This window comes from Phaenicophaeus curvirostris, chromosome 3 (genome assembly GCF_032191515.1).
Source record: "Phaenicophaeus curvirostris isolate KB17595 chromosome 3, BPBGC_Pcur_1.0, whole genome shotgun sequence".
In the NCBI taxonomy this organism is placed as follows: domain Eukaryota; kingdom Metazoa; phylum Chordata; class Aves; order Cuculiformes; family Cuculidae; genus Phaenicophaeus; species Phaenicophaeus curvirostris.
This window is the reverse complement of record NC_091394.1, coordinates 48,201,128-48,219,458: the sequence shown is the minus strand read 5'-3', so window position 1 is coordinate 48,219,458 and position 18,331 is coordinate 48,201,128. Positions and strand designations below refer to the sequence as shown.

Sequence of the window (18,331 nt, the reverse complement as noted above, 5' to 3'; positions counted from 1 at the left end):
CGCGGCAGCGCCTCGCACGCTTACAGCTAGAGAGCCTCCAGCGCCGCCATCTTGTTGTACGGCACGATCTACCCCCTATCCCCACAAGTACTTCCGCGTGCGTCAGGCGGTTCGTGGGTAATCGGCCGGCCCCTCAGACACTCACAGGCGCCGCTCCGCCTCACCACGGGCGCCGCCATCTTGTTGTACGGCAAAACGCTCCCTCTTTCTCCGAGAACTTCCGGGGGGATCGGGCGAGCGAGCGACCAGGCAATCGGAAGTGACGACACTCACCGCGCGCACCCCTTCCCGCCTTAGCCGGCCTCCTGCGCTGATTACGCGATGACGTCTGCGCGGCGTCACGTCAGCGGCGCGCGGATTTGAAACGGGGAGGAAGGCGGCGGCGCTGTTAACGGTAGCGGTGGGGTGGGGCGGGGGCGGGTGGGTCGGTCGGTCCGTCCAGGGAGAGGGCCTTCAGAGTGCTGCTGCTGCTGGGGGAGGTGGTGGTGCTGCTGCTTGTGCTGGGGGTGGTGGTGGTGGTGCTGCTGCTGCTGCTGCTGGGGGAGGTGGTGCTGCTGCTGCTGGGGGGGTGGTGGTGGTGCTGCTGCTGCTGCTGGGCAGGTGGTGGTGCTGCTGCTGCTGGGGGGGGGTGGTGGTGGTGCTGCTGCTGCTGGGGGGGGGGGGTGGTGGTGCTGCTGCTGCTGCTGGGGGGGGGTGGTGGTGCTGCTGCTGCTGCTGCTGGGGGGGGGGGTGGTGGTGCTGCTGCTGCTGCTGCTGGGGGGGTGGTGGTGCTGCTGCTGCTGCTGGGGGGGTGGTGGTGCTGCTGCTGCTGCTGGGGGTGCTGGTGCTGCTGCTGCTGGGGGTGGTGCGCCTGCTGGTGGTGCTGCTGCTGGAGGTTCTGCTGGTGCTGCTGCTGGCCTGTGTGTGTACGCGTGTCATACCAAAAATGCTGGCAAATAAACTATAAGACTCATTTTGGAGTTATAGAAAGCAAACACCCTTTAATCGGGCCTGGGTAACAAGAGGGAGTGATGTCCATCAATCATGTGCAGCAAGACAAGAGCTGGGTACAGGACGTATTTCCCCCTTAGATGTATACATTTTCCTTATACGTATTCTACTAATTTTCAAGGACTAATGTTTTCAGGAAACTTCACAGCAGTCAAAACTTACCAGTTTGGAGCTGGCTCCAGCTCTCTGCCAGGCCTTGCATTTGAGTTAGGGAGAAAACTTGAAACAGAGGTGATTACAGAAGAAGACACATCTGTTCAGCACATATACTTTAAACAAGATGTTATCTTCAAAGAATAAACAGTGTCTGGAAAAAAGCTGTCTAAAACAAACCGTGCTAACAAGCTAGACATTCTATCTAACTTTCAAAAAATACACTTTAGCTTAAATATTCCACTTTTTGTAATAGCAACTACATCTTGTAACGAGGGAGGGGGGTGCCATGTGTGGTGAGGTGCACCTGTTGGCACCACACTGCCCCACCAGCCCTGGGGAGCCCTTACTTTTCCACTATGGGAAAGCCCTTTTTTTGCTGCCGTTTTGACTCCAGCAAGATCCACTCTTGAACTTGTCATCTGGTACATTTATGGAAACGGTTTACACTGTGTGCAGTGGATCTCTGGTAAAATAATGAAGAATGCAGCTTCTTCCCCAGAGAAAATGAGGTTATGGATAAAATGTCCTGTGACACAGAGCTAAGATAAGCTTCTGTCATGGCTTGCTAAAAGTGTGATTGTGAAATATAACTTATGTTGAGAATCTGTTTTGGTAATGTTTGTAATGAAGGTTTTTCAATTAGTAATAAGTCAGTCACTTGAGCCCACCCCTCAAACAAAGTATATCTGCTGTAGAGGGCAAACGTTGGCTTTCTTTGCAGAGTTAATTCTATTTACCTCAAAAATCCCACTCAATGCCCCTGTGGGGGACAGTTCGGTACTTCCAGTTTGATATATATTTTGTGTGTGTAGTCTGAAGATGGCTATGATATTATGTCAGAATAAGTTTTCCAGTTATTGTGCTGTGATACTGTGCGATCGCTTGCAAAATTAATGAGCAGTCTCTGAAATAGTGCATAAGTAATAGATGCATAGTTAAAGTGCTAGAAATTAGTCATGTTACTGTGGTCCTCGTCCCAGCTGACTGGAATGAAAACTTAATTAGATGTTTTCTTTTTGGATCCTGTCAGATAGAAATGATCAGATATAAATAAAGGGAAAATGGTAGATTTGGAACAAGCACTAGCATGTTCATCAATAAAATAGTTAATTTGTAATGCTGTGGCTGCTGCTGTGTAGTTTTGGAGTCTGACAGGCAATTTATTTTTTTTTAAAGAACCCAGTTATTCTGGATACTATCACAAAGTATCACTATCTCTCTGTCTAAAGTACAGTTTGACTTGCTTATTCTGACCCCTTAGGAACTCACTGTGGTGTTTAAAAAGGAAATAATCCTAGATCCTGGGTTTTCCAATAGTGACAGACTGTGATTTACAGTTTAGTCACAATGAGACGAAGCTCAATTATTCCTGGAAGCAGTGGTCGGCAATCTTTGATGGCACTGAGAGTACAGGACAACAACAAGATGGGTCTTCAAACACCTCAAATGTAAGTGTTGCTAATCATTTTGCTAAGAATAGGTATATAAAACTAACTGAAGAGATTTACTGTAGTTTGTTTGAGTGTGTGAGTAGCAACTAAAATAGAAAAAATGGGACCAGTGAGAAGAAAACTTCCTGCAGCCAAGAATATTTGCTTAAGTGCTCCAGTTCTGCAAAAAACTTTCTTCAATCTATTTGTATACCCATCACATATTTCAAGTTGTAACACTTTTTCTGATTTATTTTGTAGGGCCTGGCTGGGTGCCTGTGTGTATAAATTGTATACCCATAAAGCTTCTCGCAGAAGTGGTTTTGATGATGGACAGAAAATGCATTAAAATCGTTTGACTTTTCTAAGATGCTGCTGTACTAAAGATGCTTAGGCTTATATATATGTTTTTATAGTTTTCTTAAATGAGCAAATAATGAAGTGAATCTTTATCCCAATCCCTCAGGAAGGACAGAGGTACATTTGGGAAGCCGAGTATGAGTAAACCTACATCTGGAACTTCAGAAAGAAAAGTCAGCTTTTTTGGGAAGAGGTATTGATTGCTTTAGATCTCTGTACTGTAAATTAAAACAATAACAGTCCCACATAATTTGGCTTAGACATTGAGGGAGTTCTTTATATGTATTGTCAAGAGAACTGTATTTGATTTTTGCTCTTAGAACTAGTGGGGCCGGAAGTTCACGCAACAGTCAGTATGGTGTGTTTGGTACAGAAAAGATCAAGGATCCCAGGCCACTTCATGACAAGGCATTCATCCAACAATGTATCAAGCAGCTTTGTGAGGTAACTTATTAATTTATAGTAAGTTCATTATTAGACACAAAAGATGCTAATCAAAATATTTCTTTTTTTGTGGTTTCAACTTTAGATTTTATTTAGTGACTAATATGACATGTTTCTTTTTCTCAGTTTCTTGTTGAGAATGGTTACGCCCATAATGTTTCTGTGAAATCACTGCAGTCTCCATCGGTTAAGGACTTTTTAAAAATCTTCACTTTTATCTATGGATTTCTATGTCCTTCTTATGAACTGCCTGACTCAAAATTTGAAGAGGAAATTCCCAGAGTTTTTAAAGAGCTTGGGTAAGATCATTATCATTAGTCTGTTGTGCTAAATAGATGTGATACAGCTAGAAATTTTGAAGCTAAGGAGTCTACTAGATATAGCTAGGGAAAACAGATTTATCCTTTATTCAGGTGACACTCTGAAACTACAATGTTATGATTATTGGATTCACAGAATATTCTGGTTCATTCTGTTAAAATCAAAGAACTAAAAAACTATTTCAGAATGTCGGATCCAGTTCATTTAGTCAAAAGTTATTCGTCCTGTAATTTCTGTCATTCTGCTTTCAAAACAGGGTGGAAATATCAAAAATGACCACTGAGGTTAAAATAAAACACTAAACAACTGGCTCATCAAAAAAAAGTGAAGTGTATTTTTCTTCTTTAGGTTTGAGCTCATGTCGCTGTCAAAGCACTGGGGCTCATTAAATGTAGGCATAAGTCTGTTCCATTCACTATTCAATATTTTAATAAAATTTTGGGTTATTTTTTGTTTTAACACTTGAATCTGCTGACCTAGCTGAAATGTTGAAGAGGAGTTGTGCCCAAGAGGCTTTACTCAGCTGTGTCATGACTGTAATCCTGGATAAAATGACTTATTTTGAGAACTCGAGAATTCTCTTCAAATTGTCTTTTGAGAATTAGAAAATGGACCTAAATAATTTTTAAGAAGTTCTCAGGCTGAATGGCTTATGAGTGCTTATTTAGAACTGTGAATTTATCAGTAGCTTCTTGACCTATGTTCTTAAAATAACTTTAGGCAGCTATCAGTCTAAAGATGGAATAAAACGTGCACTTCTGTGTTCCTTGATTTGTAAAAGTCTTTAAGAGGATGCTGTAATTAGCAGTATAGCCTTTTGTTTTCCATATCTGTAGGTAGTATTAGTACTTCGATATGCAGCTGTTCAGAAATTCAGCATGACATTAAGCTGATTGTCAGCTGCTTTTCTATTTTCAAAGTGCATTTAACACAAGAAGCAATCTTGCAATAATTGAATAAAATAGGGCTCGAAGAACTCAGTTTATCTGCCTTGATGTACAGTATAAAGTACAATAGAGTTTGTTCTTCCTTCTTTGCCTTGATGTACATGTAAAATTTGCTGCTCGTTTTGTTTCCATCACTGTTTGTCACGGCTATTAAAATTTATTTTCTTTTGCCTTGTAGCTACCCTTTTCCTTTGTCGAAAAGCTCCATGTACACAGTGGGAGCACCACATACATGGCCTCAAATTGTGACAGCTTTGGTTTGGTTGATTGATTGTGTCAAGGTACATTGGTCTTTAAGCCAAATATTTCCGCTTTTCAGGCTAGGATGTTAGTTTCAATTCAGATCTCTTACATGCTTTCTAAAAATCTTTGTTTGAAATTTATGTAAAGAAAAAGCTAGGTATTCTTACCTGCCATCTGAGCTAGCCTTTAGGATTACTCTTGCTAGCTTTTAAACTGAGTTTTTAATGTTAAATTATGATAATACTTAATTTAACTGTGTGCGCTGCGTGAAGTTGTGTAAGAAAACAGGAAAAAATATTACTTCCATATACATAAAGCTGTGAAAGTTAATGGGTATAATCATGTATCTTCAGCACAGATCTTGTGTGTTCAGTTCTGGGCCCCTCACCACAAGAAGGATGTTGAGGCTCTGGAGAGAGTCCAGAGAAGAGCAACAAAGCTGGTGAAAGGGCTGGAGAACAGGCCTTATGAGGAGCGGCTGAGAGAGCTGGGGTTGTTTAGCCTGGAGAAGAGGAGGCTGAGGGGTGACCTCATTGCTCTCTACAACTACTTGAAAGGACGTTGTAGAGAGGAGGGTGCTGGCCTCTTCTTCCAAGTGACAGGGGACAGGACAAGAGGGAATGGCTTCAAGCTCCGCCAGGGGAGGTTTAGGCTAGACGTTAGGAAAAAATTCTTTACAGAAAGGGTCATTGGGCACTGGAACAGGCTGCCCAGGGAGGTGGTTGAGTCACCTTCCCTGGAGGTGTTTAAGGCACGGGTGGACGAGGTGCTGAGGGATATGGTTTAGTGTTTGGTAGGAACGGTTGGACTCGGTGATCCGGTGGGTCTCTTCCAACCTGGTTATTCTGTGATTCTGTGTGATTCTGTGATTCTGTGATCTGCCATCTCCTATATTTGAAGTCTAAGGATGGAATTGTCAATAAAAATTATTGATGAGAACGGTGTGTTTCAGTGGGGATTTTTGTTTGTTTTTTTAATAGTTGTAACTCTGTTGCTGCTAGCTCAGGTCTGAGCAAAGTTTGGAATCTGTGACAGAAGTTCCCCACTGCAGAATTGGGTACACGTGAAAATCCCATCCTTTATGTTGAAAAGACACATTTGGCTTATCAAGGCAATTTGGCAGTGTTGAGTGTCCAGCTAATGTCTCTTCATCTGCTCTTTTAGTCAATTAAATACAGGCTCCTTACTCTGATGTAATTAGTCACATTCTGAAACAGAACCATTGCGCTCTGCTTGCTGAAATCCTAATCCAATGTCACTCTGCTCCTTATAATGAACATGAAACAAATATGAAAACTAATGGGGTTCTTCATGCTTGCTCTTTGTATGTACATGTGTGCCTTTCAGTTATATGCTGCCACAAGGGAAAATGCACCATCATTTGATGATGGACAGAACTGGGGAGGAGAGACAGATGATGGAATTGTACATAACAAGGTACCGTAAAAAATAAACTATCAGAATTGTTTAACTGAGTTTTGTTATATGCTGTAACACCACAGTTTAAATATATAATACAAAAATTGTAAATGTATTTGTATGTTCTGTTCAATTTTTTATTCAGAGTTCCCTTGGAAGTATGGCAACTTATAAAAAGCTCCATCAACAGGTTTCCTCAGCAGGCATCACAGCCAATCTGTTGGAGGAGACTGGATATTGAGTTAAAATGTCTTGTTCTCTAAGCTGCTACTGTTTCTATTCCCTTTTGTGGAGAAAGGGAGTCATTAAATTGTTTGTTTATTGTTTTAGTAGGATCTAGAGTGTATTTGTCATTTGTACTTGAGTTTTCTAAGGTTAGCAGCAGTAAAGGGTAAAGACAGTGACTTAATTATAAATGTGGTGGCTCCTGCTGATATCTACTCAATTTACCATGTAAAAATTGGTAATAATGTTTAATTTCCTAGCTACAAAATAGGTGGCAATATAATTCAGGCAGTTAAAAACCCAGCAGCTTGCTTTCTGATTTATCATAGATTATTAGTATTATTCAGATATAACTCAGTGTTAAGTCACAGCAGATGTTTGGAAAGGGTTGTATGATGTTCCAGAATATTTAATGAAAAAATTGCAAAAATAAAATTAAATTAGAATTTTGGACTAAGGTTACAAACCTGGCATCTGACAAGTAAATATGCTTTTAAACGGAATGAGTACTTATTAACAGATATATATGTTAAAACAAAATTTACAATACTGGTGTAATTGCTTCTGAAAGATCTATAATTTAAAGTCTTCAGTAAATTGGTTTGTGGTAACCTTTCTTTAATTCTAGATCAATTCTCTGACATCTGCACGTCTGAAGTATAGTAGTCATATTTACTGAAGAGGTCTGTTAGACAGACCTGCAGTTTCCATAAGCTAGCGTGAGAGGATCATAAGCTTTAAGATAATAAGTTCTTAAATATTGTATCTACTATCCTCTTTAGTTATTGCACAAAAATGTATAAAGTATTCAGAACTTTCTTAATGTGAATTCTAGATACCTTCTTCTGCCTGGATATAATCTGTTAATATTCTGTGTTTAAAGCATGGAAAAAAGTTGGTTTTTACATCAGTGCAGTCAAACCAGTGAAAGATAGTTTTTATGTTTGCTTAATTCCATTGTTTGAGTAGATTTAGATTATCTTGATATTTTACAGCCCTTTGAATCTGTGAAATGTAAGCTTTTTAATTGTTTTCAGCTTTTCACAGAGTACACTGTAAAGTGCTATGATCACTTCATGAAAGGGAGAGATACTTTTGAAGAATTAGATGCAGAAGTGCAGTCAAAATTAAGTAAGTTTTCATGTTTTAATGAAGTTTTGAATTGTGTTACTGGTTTCTTTCCTCCTAGCATCAGTATTGCCCAGTTTACAAGTGAAAGGGATCTGAGGTGATGGAATAGGAAATTCCCAAATACCTCTCAGTTACTTATACTTAATTCTTTTTTTGTCACTAGCACAGATAGATGGGTCATTCTTTGCTGTCAGCTGTCCCTGTGTAACTGTATCATTTTCAATGGCTTTGTGACAGAAAAGCTGTATACAGTTCCTCAGGCACAAAATCCTTCTATGCAAATAACTCCTGGTTTTGTCTGACAAAGTTAACAATTAAACAAAGAAAAATATTACCAGAGGATGCACATCTGATAAGAAAGCAAGTCCAGCTTCTAACAGCTCTGAAAATAGTCTGCAAGAGTTCCAAACTCTATTGTGAAGGTTCCCATATATGATTTGGTGTGCACCTATGTTTGTCTTCAGGGAGATGGAAATTTTATTTTTTTTATTTTTGACTCATTCATTTCATCACCTACAGAAATACAAGCAGAATATAAGAACAAGGAGGAAAGTAGTTCTGTGCCCTCCTATGAAAAGCCAGACTAAGGATGCATCCATTGCAAGCTGGAACTATCAGCTTGAGAAGAAATATGAGCTACTAGAATGCTACTAGATAATAGTAGGAAAAAGTAATCATGCCATTGTTTAGCAAAGACCAAGGGAAGTAAACGAAGATGGCTCGAGGCAAGGAAATAGGTAGATGAGAAAAGAGTATACAAATCAGGCTACCTTGGGAAACCTGAACAGATGAAACTTATCTAACAACCACTATCCTGTAGTGTGGGCTGTGTGAGAGTTTGGAAACTGACATCACACAAGTAATTTTGAGCATCTATATGAAATGACTGAAAATGTCATTTCTTTTTTTGTTTCTTTTGGGGTTTTTTTGTCTAATTGCTTTGAAATGAAATGGGATTTTTTTTGGTGGGTTTGTTGGTTTTTTGAGTTTTTAGTTTAAAATAATTGCCTAGATAATAGGTGTTTTACTGTGCTGAAACACAGTAAGCACAGATATTCAGATTAGGTGATGATATTCAGTGAGATTAACCTGTAACCACACACACCTTCTCTTTGTTTTCCCCTCAGAGGATTTATTCAATATAGATGAATTCCAGATAGAAGGTTTAGTAGCTGACAACAAAAGACTTCATGAAGAGATTGCAAGACTAGAAAAAGAAAAGGAAAATGAACCGGTTAGTAAATTGTCTATGCTTATCTATATGGTGGAGTTGAATTTTCTACTATTGACCATTATTGTCATTATTAAACAAAGAGACTAATGATACATTACAATAAATGGAAAATTATTTTCAGAGCTCTGTGAGATTTTATTTACACCAGGTTATTACAGACTCTATACCATTATAGTACATTTACTGTGGAGCCTTCAGTAACTCAGTCACTGTTTGATATTATGCAGGTAATAAAATATTTGAACTACTTTTTTTTTTTTTTGAACTTCAACATTACTTTTTCCAAAAGCATTGGTATGAGAACTACTTGGGGCATGACAGCATAGGTTTCAGTGTTAATAACATATTTTAGGAAAAAATATTTTGTTTGAAAAGATTCTGCTTTTAATACCTCATGAGTTTAAAAATAGTTTAGTGGCTGTGCAGCTGTCAAACCGAGACTCCTGTCTATTGTGCAAAATGTGCTGCTTGCATTCCCAGCTTTCCTTGTCCTTAGTTTTATCTGCCCTTTGTGATCCTAACCAAATCCTGGGCTGCATCAAAAGAAGCATAATCAGCAGCTTGAGGGAGATGATTCTGCCCCTCCATTCCACTCTGGTGAGATCCCACCTAGAGTAATGCATCTAGCTCGGGGGCCTCCAGCATAAGAAGGACATGGACTTGTTAGAATGAGTCCAGGCTGTGAAGGTGATCAGAGAGCTGGAACACCTCTCCTATGAAGACAGGCTGAGAGAGTTGAGGTTGTTTAGCCTGGAGAACCAAAGGCTCCAGCAAGACCTTACAGCAGCCTTCCAGTACCTAAAGCAGTGTCTTCCAAGAAAGCTTGGAGGGGGGCTTTTTACAAGGGCATACAGTTATAGGACAAGGGGTAACGGCTCTAAAATGAAAGAAGGTAGTTTTAAATTCAATATAAGGAAAAGGTTCTTTATTGTGAAGGTGATGAGGTACTGGAACAGGTTTTGTGCAGAGAAGTTGTGGATGCCTCCTTCCTGGAAGTGTTCAAGGCCAGGCTGGATGGGGCCTTTAGCAGCGTGGTCTAGTGGGAGGTGTCCCTGCCCATGATAGCAGGGTTGGAACTGGGTGATCGTTAAGGTCCCTTCCAAGCCAAACCATTCTAAGTTCTGAATTACCTGTAGTATCATAGAATCACTAGGTTGGAAAAGACCTTCGAGATCATTAAGCCCAACTGTATTTGTCTGCTACTAAATCATATCACTGAGCTTTTCATCTACCTATCTTTTAAATACCTCCAGGGATGGTGACTCTGCCATCTCCCTGGGCAGCCTGTTCCAGTGCTTGAAATAACGCATTCGGTAAAGAAATTTTTCCTAATGTTCAATCTGAACCTCCCCTGGCACATCTTGAGGTCATAAAGTAAGAACTCTCTTAATGCAATGCCTAAAGGAAATCAAATACTACATGCTGAAATACAAGAATTATGGTCCAAACCACCTTTTCAGCCTTTTTTTGTTATTAAAGATGCTTAAATTGATTCAGCTCTCACAGGGATAAAAAATTTATCAAAGTTCTTTAATTTTATATTTATACGACTGAAGTTGACCAATTGTCTTGTCTGGAAAGCAAGATCATTATTTTAGATTAATATGGTAGTGGTTGTTCTTTCCATCCGTTTACTAGGATCGTAGAGTAACACTACGGAACCTGAAATCATCTCTTCAAGCAGATGTCCAGAAATACCAGGCTTATTTGACTAATCTGGAATCTCATATAACCATGCTTGATCAAAAAATGGAAGGTGCAATTGAAGAAGTTCAGACAGCAGGTAAGAAAGCCTTGGTCACAAATGGAATAGTGAAACTAGAAGTAACGTTTAAAATAATCGTAATTCTTAGCTTCAAGACAGAGTGAGATACTTAGTGTATGATGTTGCTACAAATAAAATTTCCAGAATGGATTAGTAATAAAGAGAATTTTTTGTCTGCTAGCTGTTTGTAAACTTGCGTAAATAATATCTGTATTTCATTATTCTTAAAAATACAGAGAGCTCAGGTTAACTATATAGGCTGATATTTTACATCCATGTTACAAATGTTTTGGGAATTTAGAAATGGAAGTAGAAGCAATGAAGCAGGAGAATGCCCGGCTCCAGCACATCTTTGATAACCAGAAGTACTCAGTTGCGGACGTTGAGAGAATAAATCATGAGAGGAATGAATTGCAGCAAACCATTAACAAGCTGACTAAGGAAGTGGAAGCAGAAGAACATCAGCTGTGGAATGAAGAGATAAAATATGCTAGGAATAAAGAGGCGGTATGTGAAAACCCTACAACACTGGGAGGTCGCTATCAGTTTTCCTCGTTCAAGCTTAGAACTTGGGCTATCTCCAACTTCTCTAAATCATCTGACAACTGCATAGATATGTCTTAACAGGCTACAGCGACAAGAATCTCTTCTGTTTACAATGTCTCTGAAAAGCGTTTGGAGTTTTTTCCCTTTTTCTCTTTTGATCATAATGGGAACGTATTCTTTTCATTCTTTCTGCATCATAAGGGGCATAGCTAGACTGCACCACTGCCATCTCTCACTGCTACATAGTATCTAGAGCTTTGATAGCATTAGCATGAATTAACTTTGATAATTCAAGCAATTTCAAACTAATGTTAAGATTTCATAGCAAGGAAGTAATGCAGAACTAATGCTTTGAATCAATATCTGCATGCAATTAGAGCCAGACCAGTCCTTTATGTGGAGGTTCCAGTATAGTTTAAGGGCCAAATTCAATTCCCTCAAACAGAATGAAAAGATGTGGTCTTGTAAGTGCTGGGATTTAAAAGCTTCTGCTTTTCTGGATGGTGAACTAAAAAAAGAGTTTCAAATATGTTTTGCATTTGGCAGCCTTACCCTCTATCAAGCACTTGGAATTAAATTTCTCATACTGTGCAAGTATGAAGCATATAAAACCATAAAAAATAAGGTGTTTGCTTCTATGTGGCACTCAGTAAGAAAATAGAGCATTTGATAATTTTCATCTAGAGATATGCTCTAGTTAAAGTTTCTTATTAGGATATGTGGCTATGTGGCAATTTCTTTCAAAACCAATGAGAGAAGGCATATCAACACAATGAATTTTTATTGGTTTAATCATTTGTATTATTTCCAGGCATATTTTTCCTTCCCTATCAACTAACCCTCAAAAACTTAAGGTAGGTAAACAAGTCGTATGAGTAGAGAGAACCACAGGTGACACCATTTGGTCTCACCCATACGCATTGAGAAACTTGTGGAGCAAATTCTGAAAGAATCATAAACAAGTATTTAATCCCAACAATGCAGACTGCTGGACTGTTAGTGCATGCAGATCTTGCATACTGTGGCATGACTTGGAATCATATTTGTACAGAGCAACGCAGAAAACTGTTTAAAGTGTTATATGAATACTTTTTGCAAAGCTTATCACTTGTAAAGCTCTTCACCTCTTCGACCTTTTCATTTGTAAGCTCTTCACTTCATCGATTTTACCCTTTCCTCATCTGAACAGATTGAAATGCAACTGGCAGAATATCATAAACTGGCTCGAAAATTGAAATTAATTCCAGTAAGTGCTGAGAATTCCAAAGGCCATGACTTCGAGATTCAGTTTAATCCTGAGGCAGGACCAAGTTGTCTAGTCAAATACAGAACTCAAATCAAGGTAAGCAGAGTCAATACCAAATGTTTCTGTTGCCACTCACTAAAAAAAAGGTATTTCTTTGGAAATGTTGGGAAGGTCTCTTAACCTTCGTGAACTTCATTGAAAAGTTTGTGTGATGCATACAGTACAGTATAGGAAGGAAATTTGGTAGTGGGAAGGTACAGCTGCCTGAATAAAAATGGGAAAGATGTGCTGGGGTACATTCTAGCTCAAACTAACAAATTGCATTAGCCAGATCTTCTTGTATGTATATTACAGGCTCCCCTTATGGAGATCATAAACCAGACAGAGGAAGAAATTAGGAATGCTACTCAACGGAAAATGACTTTGGAAGAAACTTTGGAACAGGTGTGTTGGTTAATGAAGATTAGGACTAAGAAATCACAATATTACCTGCTGGTATCATTTGACCAAAATGCACCATACAGCCTACTATGAAGAAAGTTTATTCTGTCCCAGCCTGGCCCTGTTTAAATATTTCTGGTCTACCACATACTGTTTGTAATGGCATGAGCTTATATGTTGGTATTTTTCTTGAATTATATTTTCTTCATTGTTTTTTCATTCTAGGTGAATGTAATGGTAGTGGATAAGAAAAGCGGTGTGAAAACGCTGAAAGAAGAAGCTGAAAAGCTTGATGATCTTTACCATCAAAAGCTTAAGGTAGATGTTGATGACTGGTTCTCCTTAATGATATCCTTGTATTTATACATAAATTCTTATGTTGCATTTTTGTTTGTTGGGACCTCTGCTCTTGCCTCCTACCATTCCTCTTGCAGGATTCTCTCATCCTTTTCAGATATATTTGAGTGCTACCTTAAGTGAGTCAGTTTCCACTTTCTCGTGAGATAATCTGCTATCACTTTAGCAGATCCTGTAAATCATAAGCCACTACAAGCAGTAATAAAAACAGCAGCAATCATCTCCTGATCTCAGAATGTCTCAAAGCATGTGCTTGGAATAGTTAACAATACCTGCCTTGTCTGTTTGGTTTTTATATAAAAAATGCATTTACAGTTTTCAGTAAACATGTTTAATCACATTAAAAACTAATGAAAACATTATTTGACTAAAAGCACATCAAATACTTTCAAGACGTAAAATTATTGCTTTCTTTTTCTTCCCCAGTGAGGGAGCAGTCCCTTTCCTTTTCCTTACCTGTAATTTAGCAACAAAACATAGCCCTCTCAATTAACAACTAAGTGGCTGGTCTAGCTGCATGGTCTTGGTGAGTCTGTGATGCTCAGGATTAAAATGCTTTTTGGATTAAGCTACTGTTTAACATAGGTGCTATTTCAAATCCAAACTTTTGTGATATCACCATGAAACAGGCTTGTTTCATTTCTAATACCTGCTTAGGTGGCTGAAAGCAATTCATTTAGTTTCTTGTTTTCAGTCACATGAAATTCAGTTTTTGATCTATGCTATTGCATATGCTTTTCTCTTAAGGTGAGCTCATAAAATACTCAATTGCAACTGGATGATTATAGTAAGGCACTCTTGTAATTCCTTATGTAGTATTTAAAATGCTACCCATAAGATTTCAATATTTAAATTATCTTTGAAGGATGATATTTCATTAATTGACCAGAATTGCCTGTTCCGTTTATGGTGGAATTTCATTTGGTTTTGTGCATTTAATAGTGTTTAGTATAGTGTCAACAGTGTCATCCTCCTTAGAGAGATGATTACTTTTAGTTTATACTCATTTTTCAGAACGCAAAAGGGAAAAGCAATTTTTTTACTCAAACGTGATTTTATTTTTTAAACCTAGGAATAGTTGTTCATGATGTTCCTTTTCTAAGCTATTTGAAGTATGTGAATAAAACTTTTTAGATTAACTTTGAAGGGAAAAGAGCTGCAATGCAGACCTTGAAATACGGTTAGAGAAATAAAGGGAAGGTTAGGTTGATTTTGGGTGGAAGACGATACAGATAAAAACTCAAAACTTCAGGTTTGGGGTAATGTCCTTAGGTTTTCTGGTTCCAAGTTTGGAGTTACTTGTATGAATTCTGAATTCAAGTATCAAGAAATACAAAGGAAGGGGAAAAAAAAATTATTCCCAAGTTATGCAGTTTATTTTTATTTACTTTTTTCCTCTTTCCTTATGTTTGCAGGAGGCAGAAGAGGAAGAGCAAAAATGTGCAAATGAACTAGATTTGTTAGAGAAGCATAAGCAATTACTTGAGAGTGGTGTCAATGAAGGTCTCAGTGAAGCCACAAATGAATTGCATGATCTTCAACGACAGTAAGGCCCATAACTTCAAGTTGTTTGCATAGATTATTTTGGTTTTATGTATTTTAAGGATTAAGACACTTTTTTGAATCCGAACTTAAAATTATTTAGTGAGAAAGTATCCATCTCAGTATATTAATTTCACAAAATCACAGTTGAAAGATGTTTCTCCTCTACACTTAACATTTTGCTAGAATATTTGTCTGATGCATGAGAACTCCCATTTTGCATGTAATTTTTTTCATATATACAGTTGTAGTAAGGAAATTTGTTTGTTTCCAAGCCTATGTGACAACTGCATTTTACAGCTTGAAGTCTGGAAAGGCTATTCTGCCTCTTTTCTGACTCTAAGGTATTTTTTGTTTCTTACCAGTTAGCACAATACAGTCCTTTTTCTTCTGAGTACTAATGTAAAAATCTAACTTGGTTTGAGTCAATACTAATAGAAAAAAAAAGTACATAAACATGACTATATATCAGACATGGTGAAGTGATTGTTTTAGAAGTCAGGAATTTTATAATTAGTGACTTGACTTTCTGATTGTCTTTTACTTTTTTAGATATCAAGTTGTTTTACAAACAACAACAGAAGAGAGCAGGAAAGCTGGTGATAATTTGAATCGTCTTTTAGAAGTTATTGCTACTCATGTAGTATCTATAGAGGTGAGCTAGAATTTGATATTCAGAATTAAATCTTTCTAGAGACATTTGCAACTGCAGTTGAACACATGGAAATCAGAACTTACTCTGTCCAATAAAGTATCAGTTAATTAGGGCTACTGCATTAAGTCTGTGGATTCTAGTTAAATTTGCTGACAAAACCTTTGCTGTAAATAATCAGAATTGATCATTAAATTTAAGCAGTGACATGCTGTCATGTTTAATCTGCTTCTGGTTGTCATCTTTCAGAGAGTTGTTCAACAGAAATCACTTAAGCTGTGTAATGAATGCTTAATATGCTTTAGCAGATCTAGTACAATAGCAACTGCGATAGTTCTAATAAACTTTCTGTAACCCTTTTCTAGAAATACCTTGATGAACACAATCTGAAAATTGAGAGACACTATGAAGAATTCATGTCTGAAGAGCTATTGTCAACCTTGACTGGAATTCTAGACAGTTATAAAAAGAAGGCTGAAAGTCTGTAATCACCAAAAAGGTGAAGATGAAAATTTTGCATTTTTGAAGCTCCAGTATGATGCCCTCTAAAAGGATGGGTACTTTGCGTGTCTAGCAGTGAAACTGATTTTAAATTTAAGGAAATGCTTATGAGATTCCTTTGTTTTATTGGCACAAATACATTAAAGAATTAAACAATATATGTGCATTTTTTTAAAAAAGGCTTTGCTTACATTTCCTCCTTATAATATACATCATTTACAATATGTGATTCCAAACACCTGTGACGAGAAAAACAAGGAACAACTTAATTTACTTCTTTTCTTTATCATAAAATCATTTGTGCTTTTCTTGGAACATTAGTAAGATAAGTGTACAGTTACCCTATTATAATAACAAGCCAGAGTGGGCTTAAAGATGGAACCTCAAGTGACAGCACAAATGCGAAGGGTACTGACAACGTGAAATACTGCTATGTTAACATAACTAGTTGGTTTTGTGAACTTGCAAGACTGCTGAGAAAAGTGTTAGACTTTCCTTTCTGGAGTATAGTTTGTGAATTTCATAATATAGGTATGTACTTAGTGCACATGCCTGAGAGTGCACGTCCTTTTCCAAACCTTTCTTTTAGTAGCAAGACCAAATGTAAATGTTTTTTGGTCTCCTGCTTGTTCAGTTTTCTATGAAACTGCCCAGGGACCCCACTTACATGAGTAAGCTTATTTTTTTTAATACAAACCTCTTTGAAAATATCAGTAGTAATTACACAGTAGTCTTGTAAATAGTCTAGAGAAACATAGTCAGTTTGAAAACAAAGTTTTGTCTCTAACTGCTCATAGTCCAAGATGATGAAACCTCACTGTACTTCTTGAAGGTGTGTACTGCAGATAGCTCTAAATAGGATGATGTGGATTCTGTCAGTATAGCTAATCAATTGCAGATTTTGCTGATGTTTGATACATCAAAATGGTCTCAAATTAGTCTACAATTTTCTTGTTAGACCAGTAGGGCAGGCTTTATTTGATTTTTTTTTTTTTTTCTTCCTCAGGAAAGTAGCAGTAAAATTGGTGTACAGAGAGTTTCAGTCCAAATACATTGAAGAAAATGTAACCCCATCTCTTGAGCATGTACTTTTTTATTCAGTGCTATGCGGAAGCTGTGTCTTCCTGCCTATTCTGTATATAACTTTGTGGTTAAAAAAAAAAAAATCAGCCTTTATGTCTTGTTTAGTTTATGATGGTATTTCCTAATAACAGTATTGGAGTGTTTTAAGAGTTCAGTGATAAATATCACTGATTCAAATCTACAGTGATATAAACAACTTTGCAGTCTGTCCAAAATTTTTCAGCAACTGATAGCTAAAAGAAGTCACTCCTCAATTCTATAATTAGACACAATATTTGAATGAAACACATTTCTAAGATGTAAGACGAAACTTGAGTTGGACCATCTGAACACCAACAGAAAATAAAAAAGGAATTGTCTTTAATTATAGGCTATTTTTGTAGAGGCTATTTTTGTTTTATTTTGTATATAAAACTCAGTTCTCCTTAATGAAGTGTGTGAATCTTCTGGCTCAGATATTTTACTTCAGATATTATGATGATAATAATGGCATTACTTAAGCTTCTAACTTTCTGTTGTTTTGTTGTACTTGTGAGGTTTAATATGACAGCTATGAAAGTTTTCTGACAGGTGGGTAGCGTTTCTGCTTTCTTCTTTCATTTTACCTTTACAAACTCTTAGTGTTCTTCTGTAACAGCCTACTTCATACCAAATCGCAGTTTCTTCTCTTTAGAAGCTTTTTTCTTTTGTGATCTTTCTAATATTTTTTTGTTATCTAAAGCAATATTCTTCTTATTAAGCAAAACTGTGAAACACAGAATAATCATGTTCCATTAAAATATGTGCTTATTTAGAGGCTGTGCTCTCTCTTGGCTGCCTGATACCTGTTTGTCTCTGTTTCTATAACTGATTATTCTTGTGTTTGTTAGTATCTGTGGGTTCTTTGCCATGTGGAGTAGTCAGCTGACTGAGTAAACAAAAGCAAAATAAACGTAATTTCCAAGGACTAATACTAACACAATGGTAATGGGTTAAACAATCAGTGTCATAATGACCTTCCTTCATGTGCTGGCAAATGTAATATCCTGAAATTAAAGTAGTCTGAGTAATAGAAAGTCCAGATTTGTAATGTTGGTAATGTGTTTTTGTTATTGGGCTGAACTATTGGTCTGTCTGTCAGTTAAACTGAATTGACTTTTCGAAACCAGCTCAGGCTTTGACATAGATTCTGTAAAATAGTATGGGGATTTTTATGTCATAATATAACATAGATTAACATCGGCCAATGTTTATTAGGTAAAATGTCCTCACATTTTAAAATTGAAGGAATTTTTCAGTATTTCTTGAACATGGCTCCT

At 37.6% G+C, this 18,331-nt stretch overlaps 2 protein-coding genes across 2 annotated transcripts in view; one reads left to right on the top strand and one right to left on the bottom strand.

The window, feature by feature from the left end:
* The window catches only part of LPIN2 (lipin 2), a 492,308-nt gene that overhangs the window by 271,756 nt on the left and 202,221 nt on the right, over nt 1-18,331 (bottom strand). The window lies entirely within an intron of this gene.
* NDC80 (NDC80 kinetochore complex component) lies at nt 305-16,607 on the top strand. Its single transcript, XM_069853094.1, has 17 exons — nt 305-394; nt 2,408-2,594; nt 3,043-3,129; nt 3,257-3,380; nt 3,507-3,679; nt 4,827-4,929; nt 6,239-6,328; nt 7,573-7,666; nt 8,794-8,900; nt 10,539-10,683; nt 10,967-11,172; nt 12,401-12,553; nt 12,812-12,901; nt 13,124-13,216; nt 14,671-14,801; nt 15,350-15,452; nt 15,815-16,607. The coding sequence occupies exons 2-17, from the start codon at nt 2,494-2,496 to the stop codon at nt 15,935-15,937; spliced, it is 1,923 nt and encodes a 640-aa protein (XP_069709195.1). The 5' UTR covers nt 305-394; nt 2,408-2,493; the 3' UTR covers nt 15,938-16,607.